The 23,945-nt window shown below is 45.9% G+C and overlaps 1 protein-coding gene and 1 long non-coding RNA gene across 5 annotated transcripts in view; one reads left to right on the forward strand and one right to left on the reverse strand.

The window, feature by feature from the left end:
- LOC147128756 (uncharacterized) overlaps positions 1 to 23,945 on the reverse strand; it is a 110,015-nt gene that overhangs the window by 73,201 nt on the left and 12,869 nt on the right. For all 4 annotated transcript variants that reach the window (XR_015082408.1, XR_015082407.1, XR_015082410.1 and 1 more), the window contains exons 4-5: positions 10,165 to 10,230; positions 8,987 to 9,035 (exon numbers count right to left, since the gene is read on the reverse strand). This is a non-coding gene — a long non-coding RNA (uncharacterized LOC147128756). The remainder of the gene's footprint in view (positions 1 to 8,986; positions 9,036 to 10,164; positions 10,231 to 23,945) is intronic.
- LOC147128757 (zinc finger protein 503-like) lies at positions 4,189 to 9,931 on the forward strand. Its single transcript, XM_086015867.1, has 2 exons — positions 4,189 to 5,004; positions 5,644 to 9,931. The coding sequence occupies exons 1-2, from the start codon at positions 4,723 to 4,725 to the stop codon at positions 7,057 to 7,059; spliced, it is 1,698 nt and encodes a 565-aa protein (XP_085871993.1). The 5' UTR covers positions 4,189 to 4,722; the 3' UTR covers positions 7,060 to 9,931.

Here is a 23,945-nt window from a genome sequence, read left to right on the forward strand (position 1 = left end):
AATTTCCCCGTAGACGCGCCACTGCGGGCGACACACTGGGGCTGCACTTAACCATTATTAATGTGACAGGCCTTGGCGCAAGGCGAATCAATTAAACAAGAGCAATCAGCGTCGCCTGGATGGCGGCATTTTAAGGAGCCGACAGGAGCGGGAGAGCTGCATGAAACAATAGCACCTTCCAGCCATCATCTCCCCTTTTTACCTGTCACGTCCAATCGGCCTGGAGGCCACCTTGACGTGGCACGAGAATTTTCACATCGCAGCAGGCAAGAAATTTCCGTTTGCATGCGAAGGCTGATTGGAGGTTTTCGTTGGGTTGCTCCTCCAACTCCTCGGGAGTGCTTCAAACCTGCCGCGCAACAGTGACTGACCCTCGCAAACGACAAGAGAATGGCACCCCTAGTGCTCTTAGCCGGCAACAACATTTTGGAGGCACTACCTACGTCTATTATTTCATTCAACCGGTAGCAGAAAGACTCAACATCACGCTTTGCTTTTCAGTCCCGGGACATATGAAATTATATATATATATAGTGACCCTCCAGATATAGGCTGCTGAGCATTTACACATTAGCCTATTATTGGGAATCTAGCCTGTACGTGTTGAATGTGTGCTTTTAAGGGGTGTGGCCTAGTCACTGGTGCTAGGAGTTCATGTTGGCTTGGCTCTTAGACTACATGCGGGGGTCTGGGTGTGAGTTGTGGCCTAAAGCAGCTCTTTGTGAGCGTCTTCATTTGATATTCGTGCGTTTGGCTGTTCAATAAATGGCTGAAAGTGCATCGCGACTGTGGCTCTCCTTGCCCACTTAGCAGGGCATTAGAGTACCTAATATCTCTGTTTTTCACCCTCACTTCACTCAAGCGGTGACGTAAAACCTGTGCCTCGTTTTTGATGAACACGTAGGTAAGGACTACTTTAACGTTGGTAAGGGTGGTAGTATTTGGCGTGTATATTCTGGGAAAGCAACAGCAACCACGCACCCCCCCAAAAAAAAGCTGAGGAAGCTTTGGCGAGTTATGGGCAAGAAGTTTGCCCAAATTGCTCAAATCTTTGAAAGCTCGCTGAGAGCCGATTACTTAGCCGACGTCCGACTTTGAAGCTGCCGTATTGGCACCGGGCTGTGGCCCGTCTATAAATGTGTCCCGCCTCAGTGAAATACAAGCGTGAGATTTCAGGCTCTCTGTTTAAAAGTAATGAATTACGACGACAGCAGAGAGCGGAGGGGGCAGTGGAAAAATGTGCAGCCATTTAGGGACCAAGCCGGGAATTTGGTGTGCGCCTCGGCAGCCCATCCATCAGAGCCACAATAAAAGAGTTTTTGGCTGACGCTGGGAATTTATGGTCGCCCTTCCCTGTCCTAATAAGTCAAGCCGCCGTGTCACTGGCTGACAGGCCGTTGCCGAAAACAGCAGCGCAGTTATCAATCAAAAAACACTTGCATCTGTTTAACTTTCGCCTGATCAGCAAGACATTTATAGGCTATTGAGTAATAAGATAAGTGGGTCTATTTCAAAGGGGGGGGCGGTGGGAATTGGGAAATGGAAGATCTCATGATTAATGGCAACCACAAGACATTTTTATAAAACACTCTTTGCATTGTAAATAATGTGATTTGGGATTCAATGTCATGCCATTAATTCATTCAAGAAACATTCATCACTCCGCTTTTTTTTTTTTAAATGGCTTTTTCATCTTGGGAACAAACCTGTACTCTTTTTGGCCCTGAAACACTACGAGCAGTTACCCTGGTTACCGAGATTAGTCTTAACGGCACACTTGAGTTGACCGACTTGAATCGTAGGTCTTACGACGTCGCGTCTTTGACATCCATTGACTGTTTTCATTCCACGCTAGCCCGTTTTCCCCTTTAGCGGTTTATTTGGTCAGATGTTAACGCCGTCACTGAACTCTCCTTCAAAACAAATCAACAGGGCATTGTTGCAGTTCAAACTAAAATCTGCTTGAACCAAAACAAATGGTCCTCGGGACGGTTCGAATCTACCTCCAGTGCCAACCAGATCAACAAGTCCTCTGTGCAGTTTTAAGCATTTTTAAGATTTGCAATGCGAACCGAAGCACCCGAGCTTCAGTGCATATCAAGTGAACCGGCCCTCGGTGCAATTAAAATCAACCGATTCTCAAAGCCGTTGAAAACAAACTCTTTCACAATTTGCTAGTGATGAGCAAGTGAACTTATCCACTGGGCAATAACGAAAAAAAAAAAAAAGAATGTAGGCGTTATTTTTTTTTAACCACTACAAAAAGAAACCAAACCAGAGAGAACTATTTCAAAAACCTATTCAGGCCAAAGAAAGTTATCTATTGGTTTCACACTTGCAAATTTGAAGGTAGCTTTTTCCTCCAGGCCCACAAAGAAGAGAAATATGTGAAACTGTGAAATATAGTCGGGACAGAGGAACCAAAGCTGAGCAACGTCCTCGTGTTTGTCTTTCATTAAAGAGATTTACATGAAGATTATAGAGGCCGCGATGATGGAAGGCTAAGGCAGAGACACTTCCCCTTCTACTCTTTATTTTGCACTCGACTTTGACCTGAATGTGACTGAGGAGGAGAAATGCGGACGGTTGACAGCTAACTGGCAAGCAGGACGGAGAAGTGACAGATGCCAGGCTGCATCGGGAGGAGAAAGGACGCAAAAACACGTCATGCCGACGGACGGATGGCGGAATGGACGGCGGCCAGCGTTGGCCATGCTGCTTGTTCTCCCCAGCCGTGGGTTATTTCTTAATGACTCATGCGCATCCCCCCCCAAAAAAGACTCTGTCTTGTCAACATGGGAATAGCTTTACCTTCAAATGAGAACTGAACAGTGAAAGTTCTGAAGCTCAAGTGGCACTGCATGATTTGATAGTTGCTCTAATTTGAGAGTTGCTCTATTTTGGAAACAAATGTTCCTCAGAAAAACAGGCAGGGCTTTCCACGCCGTGCCGAGAGTTTCTCGCCACTAGCTAGCGCGCAAGATAATAGCTTAGGCTAGGTTCACACTGCAGATCTTAATGCTTCATTTGGATTTTTGGGGAAAAAAAAAAAATAAATCAGATTTTTTTTTGGTGTAAGCGTTCATATTACATTATAAATGCGACCTCTGTGTGAAGACATGCGTGGCCAAAGTAGCCCGCATGCGCAGAAGAAGAGCCGACGTCACTCCCGACGTGTTTGCGGAAGTAAATGAGGTCCAGCGTGTCGGGGCATTTATAGAGTGAAGCGATTAGGTAGGAGGCAGAAATAAATACAGTGTTTGGGGAAAATCACGAGGCGACGCTTTAATATCTAATTTCATGGAGACATCACTAACGATGACGTCATGTCATAACCGTGCGTAAAAAAAAAATGAATCGATCCGAACCATGGCTGAATTACTACGAACGCCATAAATGTCCACTCTATGCTTCATGTTTCAAGTGGGATTGAATTAAAGTAAAATATAAAGTCACAATAGTGTTACTCAAAACAACTTTGCAGATTCGATCCTCTGCTGCCAGCACGTTCCCTCTGCCTGCGCCGAGCGCATTTTGGGCTTCGGGTTGACGTCAAAGTCGGATATATGCGACCTGGCCGTTCAGACCGCGGCCGCATTGATCGAGCTAGGAACGCATATGAAAGCGACCCAGGTCGCATTTGAAAAAATCGTAATTGAGCCGTTCAGATTGTCATAAAAAAACGCTGCATGTCCACAATTCAGTCCTACAGTACTAGTCAGATTTGCAGTTTTTTTCAGCAATTACCATTTGAGACGTTCTGCTGATTGCAAACAGGTGTTAGTTAAGCAAGTTGTTTACTGAGCGTGACCTTGCATCAACTTCCACATTCTTAACGTTAACAGATGATGTGAATCTAAGTGCTTCCTCTTGGGAAAACGTCCAAAATGCTCATGCCTCTGTAGCTCCGCAAATATTTTCCTCGGGTGGTTCGGGGAAGGACAGTTACTAAGTGGTTAACAAATCTGCCACACAATTCTGAGGTTCTGTGTTTGAACCTCCCACTTTCCAAAATCATGCTTTGCTTCATTGAACACTTTAAATTGCCCATAGGTGTGAAACGTTGCAAGTTACTGAGACAAGATGATCACTATTTCTGCAGATACTTTCTATTCTGCTTAGTGGTGTGCCATGATTTTTCCCCCCAATGTAATACAAGTCTCGGCTCAATAAAAGGTCGGGGTAACACCGGATTAGGTCATCTTGGTCCGGTCGACATGAATGCACCCGAGCTGCGCATGCGCACGTTGCCAATTACGCGTGAAAACGCCACGTTAAAAGGCGCCGCGAGCGTGAAACACACCCTTGCGTGGATGCTGCACGTCATCTTCTTTTCGTCTTTTCACCTCGGATCAACTCTTGCAGGCTGCGATCCGCGCGCGCGCGCGCGCGCAGGGACGTGGGCGGAGGCGGAGTGATCGTGCGTTCCTTCTGCGCAGCGCCGCCACTCTTCCTCCCTGCTCCTCCTCCTGTAATCCGAGCGCGCTCTCGGACCCGCGACCACACTGTCACTGGACGCCGACGGGAGAAGGCGAGACGGCGGACACGGAGACGAGACGACACGACACGACACGGATTGTCCACGATCGCCCATGAGGATTTAACGCTTTCGTGTTTGGCTGTGCGTGTCTGAGGCTCGAAGCGAGATTTTGAGGGGCTTTGCGGAGCACACGCGCATTACCCACACATGCCTTCCACGGCCATTTCCACGAGGTTTGGGTCATGATCACATCGCCCACGGTGTCTGTCCTGAGACGTAGCACCAATCCAGCGTGGGAGAGCCGCTCCTCGTCCGGGGAGAAAGGCGCACTGAGCCCCGCCAGCCGCCCGTACGCGCACCGCAGCACCAGCGCCAGCAACACCGTCTCGTCCCCCGCAGACCCGCACCGCCAAGCCGGCCGTCTGCCCATCAAGCTGCTGAAAATGCTCACAGCCCGGGCGGGACACATCATGCACCCGGAGTACCTCCAGCCGCTGCCGTCCACGCCGATCAGCCCCATCGAGGTGAGTGCGCACAAGTCGCTCCTTCCTGGGGCACGGACAAGCCTCCACACGGCCACACGGACTACTTGAGTCGTTCGAAGCCAATGGTGTCAAAACCAAGGCCCGTGCGGCAGATCCGGAGCGCCACATCATTTTATGTGACCAAATTAAAGACAAAATAGGCTATTCCGCTTCGCAATCTAAATATAACGACCATATCGATGTGCTACTCGTTTACTACCATTTTCCATGACTTCTGCTTGCAAATTCAATTTGTTGTTCAAAACGTATACAGTAGCTCTATGAAATGCAGGGGGGAATTGTGAAAATGTAATACTATGAAGTGGTCCATGCAATTGTAAGACTTCAGCTACTGTACAACTGCCCACTTAGGGACTATTTTAATGTGGCCTGCGACAAAAACGAGTTTGACACTCCTCTCTAGGTGATGACAAACAAGATCAGAGATGTTTTTTTTTACGATGTGAATATATTATGGTGTTAGTGTATAGATTTTAAACTCACTTTGAATTTGAGGGGCTTGCAGGGGAAAAAAAAAAGCACAACAGTGTGCACAATATGGCCAAAAAGTCCCAAAACATTTTTTTTTCCTAGTAAATATGTGCATAGTGCTTAACTGAGATGTGTTCTGCGTTACAGCTGGACGCCAAGAAGAGCCCACTGGCGCTTTTGGCTCAAACATGCTCCCAGATCGGCAAGCCGGACCCCCCATCCTCGTCCAAGCTTTCCTCGGTGGCGTCCGGTGGGGACAAAGAGAGCAAGGCCGGGCCCCTGAAGATCAGCGACATCGGCGCGGACGACAAGTCGAGCTTCAAGCCCTACGCCAAGTCGTCGTCGTCGTCGTCGTCGTCATCATCGGACACCAAGAAGGAGTCGAGCCTGGGCGGAGATAAGAACGCTTTCCGGGTGCCGAGCGCCACCTGCCCGCCGTTCACGCCCAGGACAGGCAGCCGCAGCCCCAGCGCGAGCCCGAGCTCCTGCGCCTCGGCGTCCGCCTCGCCGCTGCCGTGCGACGGCAAAGCGGCGGACAAGGACGACAAAAGGGAGTGCGAGCGCAACAAGAACACGTCGTCGCCGGAGAGTAACAGAACGAGTGGAATTAGCCCCGACGGCAGCCAGGAGAGCGCGCCCGGGTCCAAGGCCGTCACGTCGGACTCGCCGTCCGTCACCTCGTCGGTGCTGGGCTCGGGGCTGGTGGCTCCGGTTTCCCCCTACAAGCCCGGCCACACGGTTTTCCCCCTGCCGCCTGCCGGCATTTCCTACCCTGGGAGTTTAGCGGGCGCTTACGCGGGGTATCCGCAGCCCTTCCTGCCCCACGGCATGAGCCTGGAGCACGCCAAGTCGAGTAGTCAGCTCCTGAGTGCGCAATTCGCGGCGTGCAGCAAGGCCGGGACCAGCCCCCTGGCCGGGGCGTCCCCTCCCTCGCTCATGTCCGCCAGCTTGTGTCGGGACCCGTACTGCCTCAGCTACCACTGCACCAGCCATTTGACGGCGGCCTCCGGCGCCAACTGCCCTCACGACGCCGCCTCGGCCCTCAAGTCGGGATACCCGCTCATGTACTCGGCGCATCCGCTGCACGGCGTGTCGTCGTCGGCGCCGTCGTTCGGCGGACACCCGCTGTACCCGTACGGCTTCGTGCTGCCCAATGACCCGCTGCCGCACGTCTGCAACTGGGTGTCGGCGAACGGCGCGTGCGACAAGCGCTTCTCCAGCTCCGAGGAGCTGCTCGGCCACCTGCGGACTCACACGGCCTTCGCGGCCGGCTCGGAGAAGCTGCTCGCCGGCTACCCGGGCTCGTCGTCGCTGGCCGCGGCCATGGCCTGCCACATGCACATGCCCTCCGGCGGCAGCCCGGCCAGCCCCGGCGCGCTCGCCCTACGGGGGGGCCCGCATCACCCGCTCGGACTAGGCAGCCGCTATCACCCGTACTCCAAGAGTCCCCTGCCCGCCCCCGGTGCTCCGGTGCCGGTGCCTGCGGCCGCCGGCCCCTATTACTCCCCGTATGCTTTGTATGGACAAAGACTGACAACAGCCTCGGCTTTGGGCTACCAGTAAAGACCATTACAACGGGAAAAAAAAAACCAAACACACCAAAAATATATACTGTACACACACACACACACACACACACACACACACACACATTTATAAAGGAGATTTAGGCCCAATGAGTTTTATATTTACTTCATGCAGGGACTGGATCCATGTGGGGATCAGTTTATTTATTTGAGATAGCTTCAAGCGTGACTTAAAAGTAAAATAAAAAAAAACATTATAATATAACTTGCAACAGCGTGGATGTGCATTATTTGGGAGACGCCTACCAAAAGATTAAAGAAAAAAGGATGTGAAAGATCAATCAAGAGCTTCTTGACAATTGGCACTGATTTATTGATTGGTTGTGTGGGGGGGGGACACCATGAAGCACATGCCTCATTTAAACTTTTACAAAATTCAAATTATTTTTTTTCCATGTAATATCCCAACGACCTCAGGTTTTACTTGATTAAAATCTGAGTGTCTCTAAATGATATCTGCAGTATGTCAACATTTCATAACAATTGTAACTTCAATTTCTGTCTTTTTCCAATTCACACATTGAGAATACCGTACACAAAGAACTACTCAAAATGTGTCTTGGCCCTTCTCAGTCAACTTTATACTGTATATTTGATGCCATTTTTTGACTGCCCTGAAACTCCTCATTTGAATAAGAGGCCTGCAAGTCCGTTTTTAGCATATAGCAAGCAAATACATGAAATAGCATGGTGACATCCAACACATTAAAGTGAGCCAACACAAATATTTTCTAATGAAATAAATTTAAAAATCGACTTTTGGCCTTCCTGTGGCCTGCAAAGGATCTAAATGATGCAACTTCCTGTGGGATATGTGACTGGGTGGAATATTCCAAATTCTTCAGAGGGGGTTTTCATGTTAAAGTCTAATTTTAGGAAGCGGGCACAGTCCAATGCTGTTCCTCCAGTGATCAAGGTGGTTTGAATTAAACTTTTAAAATACAATCATATCAATGTTCAGGACACTTCATTATTAAAAAAAAAAAAAAAAGAAGTTATTCTTATGGAGACGCAAATGGCAATGATTTGGGAGAATGGCCAACTTATTATTTCCATTTTTGCAAAAAAAAAAAAAAAAGTTTATTTATGGGGTTCAACCACACTGGATGACGACATGCAGGAGGGTAAAAATGTCCGTAACGTCAGTCAGTGCAGTTTTACGACGAGCACAATATTAAGTGTGTTATTAAAGTCATTAAAAGTTGGTATCATCTTTGGGAAGGGAGCCATTTTTGTCTTACATAATTTTATTGGCACACCTGTGTAAAAATGACACCAACATTCCGCCTCCGAGGGCCATATTTCATTTATGGGAAAAATGCAAAGTTTATGATGGTCTATTTTGAGCACTTGTGGGTTGAGTGTTATTACAATGGCTCCTCTGAGGCTTTTTTTGTTTTTAGAATTGTGTGACTGTCGTATCAAATGCTCTCTGGGGCCTTTTTGCAACCCACTGGCCACATGTTTTCCACCCCTGCTTTAGCTTGGTGATATCCTTACCGATGTGTTCCTTTATCTTGTATGATGTCACCTCAGTGGACACATTTATTCAAATTGAAATGAATGTTACACACTTTTGTGTTGTGTCTTGTAAAAGAAAAAGTCAACTAAGTATTATTTTGGGGTGGGAAAACGCAAGAGCATTTGATTGAGGAGCATTTGCACCAAACAGCTAAAACCTCAGCTCCAAAACCATCTCACCTGAATATACCACTTAACTCATTCAGTACCAGACTTTTTCAGGCGCTCTGTGAAAGGACATAAATATGTCTGTCATGGGATAGAATGAGTTAAGTGGGGTACAGTGAACCCCAACCTGTCTGTGCTTCAGTAGTCACACATTTGGCCATTGACAGAATCATTTTTACGAGCAGCAGGTGTTAACTTAAAAAAAGAAAACTCACCTATTTGCTGATTTTCTGCTCCATCTGGTGGTATCTTTGCGCCAGGGAACTGTCGAAGAGATTTGACATTTAGACAAAAGTATTCACAAATGGGTGAATTTGCGAACGCTGAACGGCGAATATGCCAGCAGTCCACTGCACACGCGTAGCCATCTTTAAAACTTGAGACCCTCTGTGTTGACAACACACAAGTATTTTAGAAAACATTCTTTTCTCCGCTTTTTTAGTAGTTCTGTCATTTTGAGAGGCGCGCCAACAAGTTGACAGTGAACTGAGGAGTTGGTTTACAAAAGCAACGTCAGCGCTGCTAACTTAGCAATTTGCCTGCCATGTTTTTAGCCACTTTTCTTGCCACTATTTTTCAAAAAAGCAACTTGCGAGTTGAATTCCCACTAAGAAACAAATCGCGAGAGGAAGAATTTTGACATTTTTCTTGCGTATGAGACGAAAGGAGTCCTGGGGAAGGTGGCAATTGCGCTGAGCACTGCCAATGATTTTCTCATTATCTGTACTGAGAAAATATGTATTTCACAAATTTTTGTAACAGCTGATACAAGTTAATGTAAAACAGTGCTGAAAAAACCCTTTTCAAAGCTAGTTGGTATCAGGAGAGAAAAAGCATCACCACAGGGGGGAAAATTTGAAAAAAATAGTTTTGAAAATTATCATTGTCGTGGTAACAAATCAAAATCGTAAATCCAATATTTATGGATTTTATTTTTATGCCAAAATCGCCCACAGCCCTATTTGAACATGTTTAACATTTATGATTGTTGGTCTGGCTGTTTCCGAAGTAGATCAGGGAGGAAAAAAATAAAAAATAAAAAAATCACTCCATAGGATAATCGCTCAGGATAACAAAAATGCTGCAATTTGGTCCGATTGTTGGTGTGTGTATGCGCCGCTGCTTTGAGCTTGTAATAATAAACTGCTGTTCGATAGTTGCATCATCATCATCCTTTTTTTCTTTCATACAATTCCTCAGAGGACTTTGAAAAACAAAAATGGCTTCCAATAGGAACAAGGTTGCCAAGCCTGGTCATTAATTCAACCGAGGTCATAAGATCTGCGATTTAATAATTGCACACACAGAGTGCACTGGTGTTCAGCACCAAACGGGTCACGGGTGAGGTTTTATTTTGGTCGGAGTAGTCTGGATTCACATCTGCCGCTCTTACCATGATTTTTTTGGTACAGGAGAGGCCACAATTGGACTTTTGATCCGATGAGTGGGTGACCTCCATCTGGAAATAAGAAAGTGACGAGAAGTCTTAGAGACACATTGGGAAAATGAATGATCCCCTCGAGGGATTAAAATAAGAATGGATACTAAATGACATTTAAAAATGTGTGCAGTGCTTAAGAAATCTTATCATGTCAGCACCCATTATTAGGTTGACCTGAATTAACAGTACTTATAATTACCAAAACCTGTCACGATGAATTATTAAACCAAGTAAAATGTTTACTGCTAAAATAATTCAAAATCCTCGCATTTTCAAATGGACCGTTTTACAAAAAAAAAAGAACATTTTTCAAAGGGGAAAATGTTACTGAATTTGACTATGTCAACTCGATGCTATGGCAAAAAGTGTATCTGATGCATTTAAGCCTCTTTATAATTCTTTGTCCTTTGAGCTGAAAATAGTCCAAGTTTACAATGTGTGACAGACACGATCTGATGATCCTCCTCGAGGCGCCACCTGCAGCGGAACACATTTTCAAACGCTTGTCTGTGGCAATGTTGTCCTTCTATCACTTCACAGCCCGCCGTCAAGCTTATTAATGATCCAATCAGGGGGATTCCCCCGACCGCAACCCCCCCCCCCCCCCCACTGCTTACATTTGACTTGCTGCTTTCAGTTTATGACCCGTGCAGAGGCTGCTCGGCTTGGATTGAAAGGCCCCGAGGTCCGACTTGAAATCAGGAGCATCTTGTGCTCCATCTGACTACGGAGAAAAAAGGGAGTCTTGCCTCTGGATTTACGCGCATTTTGACAAGAGTATTTTGAGCCAATACTTCCACAGGAACTCAAATTCATCCTATCCCAAATCAACTTTCGCCACGGTCATGAATGGAAATGCCTCATACCTGCATAAAGCACGTTGAAACAAATTAGGGTAAAACATACTTTTGAAAGAATTCCTTGGCGCGGTTGCCCAAATAAGAGGCCGAGCGTGCCTGCTTCAAGCTGTTTGTCACTCCTAGTTGATGTTAACTGTACACTAGGAAAACGACCAAACTTCACAATTTCATAAAATAAAAATCCATTATCTTAATGCTAATGTATAACGGGAAACGGAATAGATGTGTTTATGGCAAGTAGCATAGATGTTATGTCGGATGAACACACACATGGAGTAGCAGCACATTAAAACAGAGCATAGGACAATTCCAACAGACATATATTCTCTTTGCTCTGTGGCACCAGTGACTATTAAAATGGGGGGAATAAATTGCAGGAGGCTACTGCACGAGAGTGAAGGTGTGCAACTCTCAACTGGGACTAGGCCGTATTGACGGAATAAAAAATTGCTTGTAAATCCACGATATCGTGAGGAACAACGTACAGCAGAAATCCAAGTGTAATCGACGATTATGATTGCGATGATTGAGGCCTGTAACTGCCTTGGGATGGCCAGACGGCGTCAAATCACTTTTTTTCTATTCGACAAGGAGAAAGCATGGCTAAATCAAGCAAGTCGCCGTCATTGTCACTTAGCCACATGATGGCGCCAAAGCAATATTTTTACACAAGACATGGCATTGGCCTGAGCAAAAAAAAACGCGAGTAGTGAGTGAATTAACCGAGGAAAGATTCCCTGCAAAATCTGCAAACAGGCCAACTCACAAATTTTTCTGTAAATGTATTCTTTGTGCGTGTGTTTATTCTGCACGCACAATAAGCGGAGGAGGTCGTCCGATGGGGAAATAGCAGCAGACAAGTTGAATTCTCCACAGTATGTCAACACACAAAAGCGAAAAAGCAAGAAAGAGCAAGAGTGAGTTAACAGTGGGCTCTTGTCTTTCAACACTCCACGCAGCCTGTAATTTACACACGCCACGCACAAGCGCACATTTTTGATGTCTGTCATAGGCGGAAAACTTTTTTTTTCTGGTCTCCAAAAACGTCTTGCTCAGTTTGTCGACTGCCACTTGTGTGTGATTAATGACCGCCAGGCCTATTGTGTGTGTGTGTGTGTGTGTGTGTGTGTGTGGAGATGGCTAATTAACTGCAGGCTGACTGAAGAGCTCGGAAAGCCGCTGCCTCCGATAACCCCGTCTTTTGCCCCTCCCGCCCGCCCCTGCTCGGTGGTGGCATGTGGAAGCGCTTACTGACAAATTTGCGAGAGGCAGAGCAACGTTGACTAAGACGAATGGCCGCCGAGAACAGTAAACAGCCTCTAATTTAAGCGTGTTTAAATGTATGACACGCTGGCACCGCGCCTCCCCGCTGTTCGTGCTCTCTCGTCGGGGGAAATGTGGCCAAAGTACGCCCACTCTGCCCCCCCCTCCTCCCACACAACCGCACCACCTCCACCCACGCTTAAAATTACACTCGGCATCTTCATGGAGGGAGATTTTGGTGCTTGGCAAACATGTTAGCCGCCTTTTAGGGTTTGTGATACAGTCGCGACAAATACAGCGTTGACAAGCGGCAGGTTTTGAAGCTATCCTTTTCAACATTACACGGTAGTGTCTTGACTTACAAGTGCCCCAACGTTACAAGCTTTTTCAGAAACAAGCCATCGCTCGGCTGATTTTTTTTTTTGTCTTGAGTTATGAGCGCTAGCTATGCTGCTTGTTTTAAGCCGTTCACTGCCACACCCAGTTAATCTCAGCTAGTTTAATGCTAACCCACAATGCAAAACAGCATAGACAGGCTAAGAAAACGAGCATCAATGTTGCGGTAATGACAGTGGACAGTGGTTAGGGGCTGGGCCGGACCCGAATAGCAAATGGATTTTTTTTTTTTTTTTTTTAGGAATGGATTAATGGCATGTCCGTTCATTCCTATCGGGTACTATTTTAGGACAAAGATCTTCCCGCTAACAATCCACCACGCGCCGTCGATTTGCTGCTGCCAGCTGCCTGCTAAGGCAAAAACATGACTGGCTGGCTTCCTTATTATTCTTAAAAGGTTTGTTAAGAAAAAAAACTCTCACCACGTCAACCGGCTCACTTAATCACGTTCGCGTCACACTTCAACTGCGACAGTTTTAGCGGCTGAATTATGGCGCTGACCTATGAGAGGAAATAAGCTGTGGACACAACTTCATTTCTTGCCCCTGAAAGACGACAAAATAGTTAGCAGGGCAGTGACGATGATGGAAAAGAGCAGGGAGCAAGAAAAAGTAAGTGGCATGAATATACTGTAGCTGGAAATGACAAATGGCACGAAAGTGGAGCGAAATGCAAACTGCCAGCTGGCTGCCCATTACAGGTGATGGACGCGTCACTTTGGCCAGTCAAATATGACAGACGAGCGTGTGCTAGCTAAGACAGGATCGAGTCCACCATCTGCTTCAATGGCCGGCGTAATGTACAGCTCGTGATTAGGCTTGAAGAGCAGCAGCTTCTCTTTAATTGTTTAAAAAAAAAAAAAAAAAAGAATCCATCTGCAGCATGTGGCATGTCATTTTTCCTCCAAGACAAATGGACAGTTTTTTTTTTTCAAGATTCAAAATTAGAGCAGCAGAACAATCAATCTTGGAAAGAGCCTGGGAAAAAGATCACAATTCCCTCACCTCGATTTTTTTTCCCCCTTTCTTTCCACACATTCTGCCAACCCACGCAGGCTTGCGTTGATTTATTTAACCATAACCCCACCTTGTGGCATCTTGGTGTCAAGGAACTATGTTGAAGTAAACGGAGGAGCTTCATAGAGTCAGGCCACAAATCCTTTGCAGTCTGGCGCTTGTTGTTCACATCAGATTTTAGGAAGATTTCGTGGGAAAGAAAAAAATGTAAATAGAAGGAAACTGAAACTTGACATTTTGAAAATGGATTTTTATATTTAAGAATATATATACTGTAAATGCGTACGGTTTCATGTGTAAGGTTTGCAAGATTGCGAATCCTAAAAAGATTTTGTTTTCCTCAATTTCTTTAATAAGGGCTCTGAAAGGCATTTTGAACATGTTGGCACGTGAAGTCGTGTTCAAAATTTTCCAAAGTCTACTTTTGACTAATACACTTTCCCTTCTCTCAACGTGGTTCGTGACTCGGTGAAATGAGCAAAATGCGGGTGCCGGCGACCTGACAACAGTTGACAAGCACAAATGGTGAAAACAACAGCATTTCCACTGCCCTCGCCCACCCAATTACAAAAGCAAGATGGCTTGCGCAGCTGGCAAAGAGAGAGAATGGCTGCTTTCCTTCTTTCGATAGAAAAGCTGTCTGTCAGCCGGATGCGGCGTCATAACGAATCGTCGGCACTCGAGTGAGGCTCAACATTCAGGAGGGAGGCAGGGGGGGGGAGACGGATGACCCGCAGGTCTTTCAAGTGCCGCGGCGAGTCAAGATGGCCCGGGTGGCGCTGACAGAGAAATATACACAGCAGAAGCGGCAATAATGAGAACATTCAACATCGCCGCCACCTGACGGCCCGACAGAAACGACCCGGCCTCGCATCAATCATGCGCGCAGACGCACAACCTTGACAATTAGTCCCATATGATAACGTCTGTGACGTTCATTTTCCACGCATACACACACACACACACACACAAAATGTTCCGTGGACAAGTTGAACCCGGGCCAGGAATATCCTCATAATTGTCCTGATCAAATTGTGAACTAAAGATATCTTCAACATGTATTAATAGCCTGCCTGACATGCCCAAATGGATGATTAACCTGAACCAATGTTTCAGAGAAACGGGAAAGCGTTTATTTATTTATTTATTTTTTTAACTCCATTCATTTATGGAAAAACATCTACTACCAGTATAGTATTCACGGGTAGCAACGAGCCAAGCGAGCTTATTCTAATTCCAAAATTCTGAATGACGAGGACAGACGGCCAAAGTTTCTACAAATGACAAATCGGGAATCACTTGGCGAGCTCTGGGCCACGTAATGACTCTCTCCTCATCTCTTGGACGCGCGCGTACTGCCGTTCAATTATTTTGCTGGCTGCCTGGGAAGATGTTGCGGCCAAGGGGGAGCCAGGACGCATCCGACGCGCGTTTACGGCTCTGCCTACTCAAACGCGCCTTTTAATGACGCCCTGCAGGCATTTGGAGGCAATATAAATACTTGTACGGCAGCCAACACTTTTGGTGTAAGGCAAGGCGCGCATCAAACATAAAACAAGAAAGGTGCTTTTAATGGCGCTCTAACAAGGTTACTTATCTGGCATTTGTGTGTGTGTAAACATGAGCTAAATGTCAAGTCGGCTCGTAAAGAGCGGCGTGAGTTTGGCTGGCCGGCGGCGCCGTGCCCTGAGCGTTCTGACGAGCGTCAACAACAAGCTGCTTTGGGTTTCTCGTCGACGGCCGTTGCCGTCGCTCTTTTCGCCCCGCGGATTTATCACGTGAGAAACGAGCCACGCGTAATGACATTTCCCATCCGAAGAGAAACAGCAAAGCATCCGGCGCACGATTGGACGAAAGAAAACAACCCCCCCCCCTCCTCCCCTGTAAATGGAAAGTGCGAGTGACTGTTTACAAAAAGTACCTAAATTGGAGTGGCGGCCTTCCAAGGCCGGAGGATGATAAATGGCTCTGCTAACCCTGCGGGACCGGAGACCCAAATGAGGACGGAGCTAATTGCCGTGCGAAATTCTTTGGCCAGGGCCGAAAGAAAAGACGAGGCCTCCCGGCGCCAAAAAAAGGCCCGGTTGCTAGCCCCCTGAACCACGACTTGCCTTTTTGCTTCCAAGAGTGCACTCGTCGTCCGTCAATCACAGTGCAGTAAACAAGCCGTGCTCAACATTTTGACACCAAGGACCACCTAAAAAAAAATATTCAGCTCGAGTTTGTTGCGGCACTCAAGTCTCAAATCGTCTTTCCCCGTTGAATGAATTGAAATGCTAATCTGGTCCGGCCTCCAAAAAACTTTTTTTTTTTTCCTGATGTTTTTCACTTGAGAAAAATCACACTCTGTAACATCGAAATTTGAATCGATTCAAATGTATTGCAGTTAAAAGTCAAATGAAAAATGAACCTAAATACATGTTTAAAAAACAGCCAATTCTTCAAGGTGAATGGCATGTACCTAAAAGTGAAATACAACTGAACTGCACTTTGAGGAGGATTGCAACAGACCGAGCGAGGGATTCCATCCTGCCTGCATGAGCCTCTCCTCTGTTTTTCTTGCAGGAAATGAAAAGCAGATGTTGTGTACAACAACAATGCGCTGCTTTGCATGGGAGACTCAAATCCAAGCGCAAGCGGCAAAGACAAGAGGTCAATTTGAGGCACCCCGGGTGTTTGATATCCTTCAAGCCGGAGGCGATCACGCAGCCGCGCATGATTCATTTGCATGCGGCGGGCCGGGGTGAAAACGCTCTCTCCCGCCCACGCAGGTGCAAAGGCGTCGTCCGTCTTGGCGCGGGTAATTATTCTGTAACGTCAAACCATCCAGATGCTTTGGACTTTTATCATCGTTTCCTCTGCCGCTCGGCAAGGTCAGGTTTTCAACTTGTTGGCTTGAAAGTTACCGACGGAACTGTGGAAACGATTGTTGGCAGATTCTGAATTTTGCATAACACGGATGCCATTTAGTAGTACAGTGTGGCCCCACATCTTTCGCACATTTTTATGCAGGCCCTTTAAAGTTGTACTTTTGAGATTTTTGTTTTACGGTTCAGTTTAAGCCTTTGCTCTGATGATCTTTGACTTCGTGCTCATCATTAAAACATCCCTCAAAAATAAATGGCCTACACATGATTTCATTTAAAAAAAGAAAAAAAGAGGTGAGAATGCAGGCGCGTTTGTCACTGCTGCGTCACCTGCCAAAATGTCAATTACTACTTTCCTATTAAGCATTTTGGACTCGGTGCTAAGTCCTCTGCTAACACAGCACCCGAGAAGGCGCACAAACTTGTTTTGGTCGATTTTGCTTGAGCATTTTATTTGACGATTTTGACCTGGGAAACAACTCAGATTATCTCCCAGAAATTGGCTATCAACGTGACACTTTTCTGCTCGGTAAACGCAGTCAAGTAAAGCCACAGTTACGTCTCTCTGGGATGTTTATAAGAGACGCGTTATCAGCAATCTATTCCGTATGACTAATGACGATGGCCGGCCGCCAAACGGATTTAATTACGCGCCACTCTCAGAGGTACGGCTTATTAAATGCAGGTAAATGTTTGCTCCAATGTGTAAAGAGCGCCGCGATTAGGGTGCTCAAGTAAACATCAAAGAGAGCCATTATGGAGAGCCGCGAGTGGACAATGAAAGGACGGACGGTGGAAACAGTTTCGGGCAGTAGAACGCGAGTGTGAGAAAAGATCAAAGTTGATGACGTGAATGACCGACACCATGTAAAAAAATCTTTTGCCATCAAAAGCCCTTTCTCAATCTTGCTTTTGTTGTTTTAGAGTTTCAGGTGCCACAAAAGCAAAAAGTATTAGCGCTAGTCACTGTTCTACTTGATGATTCTTTTCACAAAAAAGCTCATTGTGTCTACTCTTTGGTCAGAAACCTGTTTGTGGATTAGGATTCATTTTTTTAAAAATTGCATTCTTTTCAGGAGGATTTTTTTTATGGAGAATGTGGATTTGTGGCAAAAGTGAAAACTTTGAGAATGTGAAAGATAGTTCCTGAATGACTTGAATGTTTGAGTCAGTTGAGAAATGTCGACGGAGGAGAAAAAAAGTGAGAATACATATTTTTTGGGTGCAGAATAACGAAAGACAACAAAAAAGAGGTCATTCTTTTCTTTGACAGCGGGTCAGTTTGACCCATAACGTGACAGGTGGCTAAAGATGGTAGTTGGTGCCACTCTGTTACAGCCTTGAATGAAAAATGTGCACACTGCCGGTAGAATGGTGACTTGCTCACTCTGTTCAAAAGTCACTTGAGCAAACTGCCTCAGGGGTGCCGGCGTCACATTTCTCATTATTTGGAAGATTGGACATGCTTGCATGCTGGACGTCGGTTTGTATTTTGTATTTTTGTGTCCTATTTGAGGTCCAATCTGGTTTTCACGTTCTCTGGTTCCAGTTGAGAACACCTGCCTCCCTTTTCTCACAGGTAATATACTGCAAACTAAAATGCTTAGCAGATGTTGGCCGGTCGGCAGGCAGGCTGCAAAGAAAGAAAAAAAAAAAAAAAAAAAAAAAACGCAATATTTTTGGGTCCAGATCAGAAGGCAACGACACGAGCCGTCCACCGGCTTGATAAATCACATTTACCATACAGGTGGAATAAACTATCGCCTCGCCTCTAAATCAACACTGAGGAACTCTTTGCTAGCTGGGGAAAACCCGAGTGAAGAATGTGCTTTGGTGCGAGCGCGCTAGAATCTTCTATTTGTATTTGCCTTGCAATCAGTCAAAAAGTTCAAAGAAGTCATGATTTTTTTTTCTTTTTTTTTTGAAGGCACAAGACATCTTCCATTCAAGAAAGACCCCCACCCACCCATCTCGCAGCCGCTCAGTAGGCCCGTGCTACAGCAAAGCGTGACGCCTCGAGTTATCATCCATCATGGAGAGCTTTTTGTGGCACAAACGCAGCCAACTTGCGTCGTTAAAAAAATATATATTCAAAAAATGACGGCGAATTCCGAGCAAAAATTAGACTTTGAAGAAGTTAAATGAGTCTGTTTTTCGTTGTTGTTGTTTTTTTTAATCATTTCTGAGAATCAGGACATTAAGATACTTTTTTTTCAAGGATGTTCGATTTATTGCAGTGGCCTCACAAGACTTGAGTCATTTGTCTTGCGTGTGCAAGATATAAAAGAGAACATCTTGATGTTCTTTTCAAAAACAAGGACTGGCAAAATGTGACTGAGAAATTTTAAGTGGAACGCCGTTTGGAATAATTGCACATTCTACATAAATAATGACTAGAGTGAACTTATTGTTTTCCACACTGATTTTTTTCATTTTGACTTTTAAAGGAGGTGCATGTGGGGTTGCACTTGTAGCTCAAATCATTTTCACAATTAAAGTGAATGCATATATTGCAGCCTTCCCAACCCCCCAAAAAATGGGATTTTTTTTTTTTTATTAATAAAAAAAAAAAAAGGACTATCATATTGTACACACAAACACACAATAATGACAATGAAATATCATGTAAAGAATTCAACAATTTTTAGACCTCCCCACATATTTTTCAGGTTTTTTTCCAAGACTCTTTTTTAAGTCTATTTATTTTTTGTGAGTGAGTTAGGGTTAGCCTAAAGCTGGGCTAAATGCACCCCAAGTAGAGCGACTAATGGAGGGTGCATTTTCAAAAAATTGGAACATTCTGTCACAGACTGAATAGTTGAAGCTTTATCGGGCTCAGTCGACCATCAAGCGGCGCGGCACGGCAGCCATTGTGGTCCGCGCCGCCGTCTTTCTGGCAAGTGAAACGTGGCACCGGCCCGATTAAAGCGTATCCCGTCCGCCGCTGATTTATTGTGACAGCGGCAACTCCCGGCAGAAGGCCATGTCGTCAGTTGCTAGGACTTGCGCAGGCGGGGGATACTTGATAGGCCTCCAGCCCTTGTGAGAAAGTCCCCAGCGAGGCTGCTGAGAACGCTGCAAATGCTGATTGCCGTACGCGCTGCTACAAATTCACTCGAACCGAGACAGACCGCTCTTGTTGGGCTTGAAAAGCCCCAGCTGCGACTTTTTTTTGTTTTTTCAACTGTATATTTACCCCTTTTAAGGTTCTAGCTCTAATTTTCATATGTGCAAGTTGCACCTGAGTATAAGTCGCACGACCGGCCAAACTATGGGAAAAAAAAAAAAGGGTGACTTGTAACGGAAAAACATGGTAATTGACACCCACATTGTAATTACCTATAGATGGCAGAGGATGGCGGAAAATGGCTTTGTTCTGTGCACAAAAACGGCAAATCAGTCTCTCAGAATAACAGGCCGAATAAAAAAAAAAACAAAAAAGTGAATAAGCGAATGCATCCTGGTCTAAATCGTTGTACTATCCAGGTCAATGATGTCTCTCAGTCGATCTCAGACCTCCACCAAGACAACACCGAACAATTCTAATTAGGAAACGCCATCTCTGGCAACGTAAACACAAGTGAAGAAACAAATTCCTCTACTTCTAAATGCGTTCCACAGTTCAGTGCCATCTGTCCCGGAGACTGGTCGGGCAGTCAAGAAGGTGGTGAGCGGGCTCCGGAGGGGTTCCGGTGCTGCTGAATACGGGCCTCGCGGATCCGCTTTGTATCGATCTCAGGGCTCTTGTCAGCGCCCTTGTCAAGAGCTTGAACAGGCACATGTAGTGCATATTCAGAGGCCAGTAAGCACCTGAAGAACGGCTTAGCCTTCGCTCCATCCACAAGCCACTCCTCTGTGTGGTTTCAGCGGGTGTACATACCCAAATGGTAAGATAAAAGAAATGAAAACTAAGCAGAGGGCAGTATCACCTGAACGCAGGCGTTATTCAGGATGAATGGATTATCAGCGAGGCCAGGCTGAATGACTCAATAAAAGTGTTAAGCGGGCAGCCAGCGCTGGCCAACGTGACGAATGGCTCGCCTTCTCCGATTGGATTTATTTTGTCTTTTATTTCTCCTTTAACGAGCGGCCGCAAACGCCGACTCGCCCCCCCCTCCCGGCGCAGCGGCTCGGCCGCGCTTCCAGATTAGCGGTGACTAATGAGGATTCAAAATGGCCGTTATCTACATTAATGCCTTTTTATTTGAAAAGTCAATATTGCCTGTGCGTGTGAGGAATTTTCTCGCGCCGTCATCCATTACGGGGGCCTCGCCGTTACCGGGAGATTAAGCCGTCTTGCTATTTTGAAAGAGCGCCACATTTGTATTTATTACGTTTGCACATCCTTTCACACTTTGAGCCCACACTTCAATTCATCAAAAAGGACATCCGTAGTAAGCAGCCATCTATTTGCCAGGCAGGGGATCAATGCGCTGCAAGGGTGGGATAAATGAAGCTATAGTTTACATGCCATTGCCATTCGCAAAAAGCAGTCCGGCGAGGTACAGTATATTCCCGGTGCAAGGTCTAGCGGCAGGAGACATAGCTCAAATTAATGAAAGAGCCCAGAGCCGTAATGACCCCGGTGATTCATATATTTGTAAAGGAAATCAATCCTGCATCACTTATGCGCAGAAACACGATCCTCAGCATCCTTAAATCTCGGCGCCGGGTAATAAACGGTAAACTATAGGTTACATTAAACTGCGACGTGTCGTTGGCGTGCGGGACAAGACGGATGAAGTTCATTAGAGGGCTGAGAACAGGCAGGAGCAAAGACATTGACTGCAATAACAAGCGACGAGAGAGAGAGAGAGAATGCAAAAAGCCCGGGCCCAAGGCGGCGCTTTTTCACCAGACTGTTGTTTCCCCCCCCCCGTCCGCCCATGATTTAGCGTGGCGGCACGCGGCTCCACGGCACCCGCGAGAGGACTTGATTTTCATGTTTGCCAATCTTCTTTTATACCTGCCCGCGGTGACCGTAAATACACTTTTTATGCCTCCCGCAGAAATGCTTAAAGAAGCAGTTTCGCCGCGTCCTGTACGGCAATATTGTTGATGGATGGCGGCGGAGTTTTGGACGACGCTCCGGAGACCTTCGCGATCCAGGATTTGATTGGGAGTTTTACGTTTGAGCAAAAATTCACACCAGGCGATGTTTATGTGTGCGTTTTGGATTCCTCTGTCATCTTTTTGTTCCCGCAGAGCCAGTGAAATGGGATCGCGGTGGACTGCTCTCACATCCATTTAGTACAAATTAAAAAAAAAAAAAAGCACGACGCTGGAATATGTAAACCGACTACAAGAAGAGTTTTGTTCTTGTTAGGGCTGTGCTGTAAAAAAAAAAAAAAAAAAAAGTTGGGTGAACTCAAAATTCCAAGGCAAAAAACTTAATGAAATGTTACATTGGGCAACTAAATATTTGAAGTTCTGTTGCTGTGAAAATTGTCTCTCTCGCATTCCCTAACAAAGAAAGCATTTGTATTTTTACAGAACTGTTGCGTTTACATAACTGTTGTCCTTCATATTGTCCACCCCCTACGTGAACATAGAAGTAAGAACAACTAAGCAAATTGTTTTGAGCAAAAAACTTACTTGCTTTGTCGGGCTAACTAACACTGTTGCCATAAATGTCAAGAATTGAAAATGGTTTCAACTTAAATGACTACAGTGTAGGCTATTAAAACAATCGATCGGATTGTGTCACACAAATCCATTTCTTCTGCACTTACAGCAAAAGACCCCAAAATGATTCCGATGGTCTATGGCGAGGTACTTGCAGTAGCACCTTCTTTCCATCCTCCTCGAATAGCAAAGATCCTCAACAAACCCAGAACCATTTGTAGTTACATATAGATGCCACAAGATGGCAGCAAATCATTTTTTTTTTTTCCGATTAGACAAGGCTATGGCCTAACTCAATGAAGCCCCTCCCCTGAGTTCAACGCGGCTGCTTGGCCGCAAAATGGTGCTTATCGTGGATGTGGTTTGGGCCCAAGTACAAAGAAAGACAAAACGGGAATATCGGTGAAAAGGTGAATTTGCGAATTCCAAAACACAAATATTACACTTAGCCAAAAGATGCCGCATTCTTTTGTGTTGATCTGCGTAGTGAAAGCGTGCAGGTGTAAAACTGGCAAGCCTTAGTCTGCACCTGTGACAATGCGTACGCAACGCAAAAGCCGACTTATTTGGAGGAGGCCCGACCGCCCGCCCGCCCGCCCGCTCTTGCTTCTTCTATACGTGGCGGGTGTTAACGGGGAGACTGCGGTGAAAATAGACGGCAATTGAAAGGAGTTTGGCATGTGTTTAGTCGCAGTCAATAGTGTCTTAGCACCTGCCTAGCCGCCCCTCCCTTGCCCCTCCTCCCCCCCCTCAGCACAAGCCTTGACAGACTGGGGGGTCTGTCCTAAAGTTGAAATGACCCCCTCACCCAAAATAAAACCCATCTGGCTATACATAGAGGAGTGAGCCTTTAGCTTTTTGCAGCAAATTGATATACGGCCTCCGCTTGGCCCCTCCAGTGCTCGGCAGTTGTGAAGTCTCATAAATACCTTGCACGCACATGACTTGGGCCAGGCAAAGAAGCGTTCTGAATTTTTTTGTAAGTTTCAAGTTTTGCTGTTAGAATGCTAATACTAGCCACCAAGGTCACGGTTAGCGCTATAGCCTTTATTTAATTAGACCCGTAATTCAAGGTAGCACCCTATGTACGTCCATTGCAAATTCTCCATTGAGACCACATGTGAGCGAGACCTAACCTTTTGAAAACGGGACATTTTTAAAGCGGGTGATGTAACGAGGTCAAGGAAGGAGCAGGGATGTGTGAAAGCAGTAAAAAAAAAAAAAAAAAAAAAAAAGAAAAAAACAAGCCAGAGTTCTGGGGGTGAGGGAAGGTCAAGATAAAGGCGACAGTGCTGGACTATTTTAACGGACGGCGGGATTGAATGCATTAATTGCTGTCACCACGTCGGGCCAAATGCGCCAGCGTGACATAATGAACGTCTCTCAACACAAACTGCATCGCACTCAAGCAAGTGAACAGCTGAGAGTGAGATCTCGCAGAGCGATATATTGCAAGTCGACGACAGGAGGAAAACAAAAGCTTCAGTGTGGGATCCGACAAGCAACACCAATGTGTTGGCTGTGTAATGACACGCGCACGTTTTTAGAGCCGAGGCAAACGCCTGTCGCATGAGGTGACGTTAGAACAAGTTTTCTCAACAGAAGCCTTTCCAAAACTTTGTCGGTAACCTCTTAAAATCATCTTTCATTCAAAATGATCTTCCCCCATTGAAATGAACAGAAATGCCATTAATCTGCTCAGGCCT

The sequence above is a fragment of the Filicampus tigris genome, chromosome 19 (genome assembly GCF_054856515.1).
Source record: "Filicampus tigris isolate MCC_2025a chromosome 19, RoL_Ftig_1.0, whole genome shotgun sequence".
NCBI classification, from domain to species: Eukaryota; Metazoa; Chordata; class Actinopteri; order Syngnathiformes; family Syngnathidae; genus Filicampus; species Filicampus tigris.

Bases quoted from the DNA above. Each gene is read 5' to 3' on its own strand.
- LOC147128757 (XM_086015867.1), top strand. From the start codon at position 4,723: ATGATCACATCGCCCACGGTGTCTGTCCTGAGACGTAGCACCAATCCA. The intron at 5,005-5,643 runs GTGAGTGCGCAC...TCTGCGTTACAG, and splicing joins CGCCGATCAGCCCCATCGAG to CTGGACGCCAAGAAGAGCCC.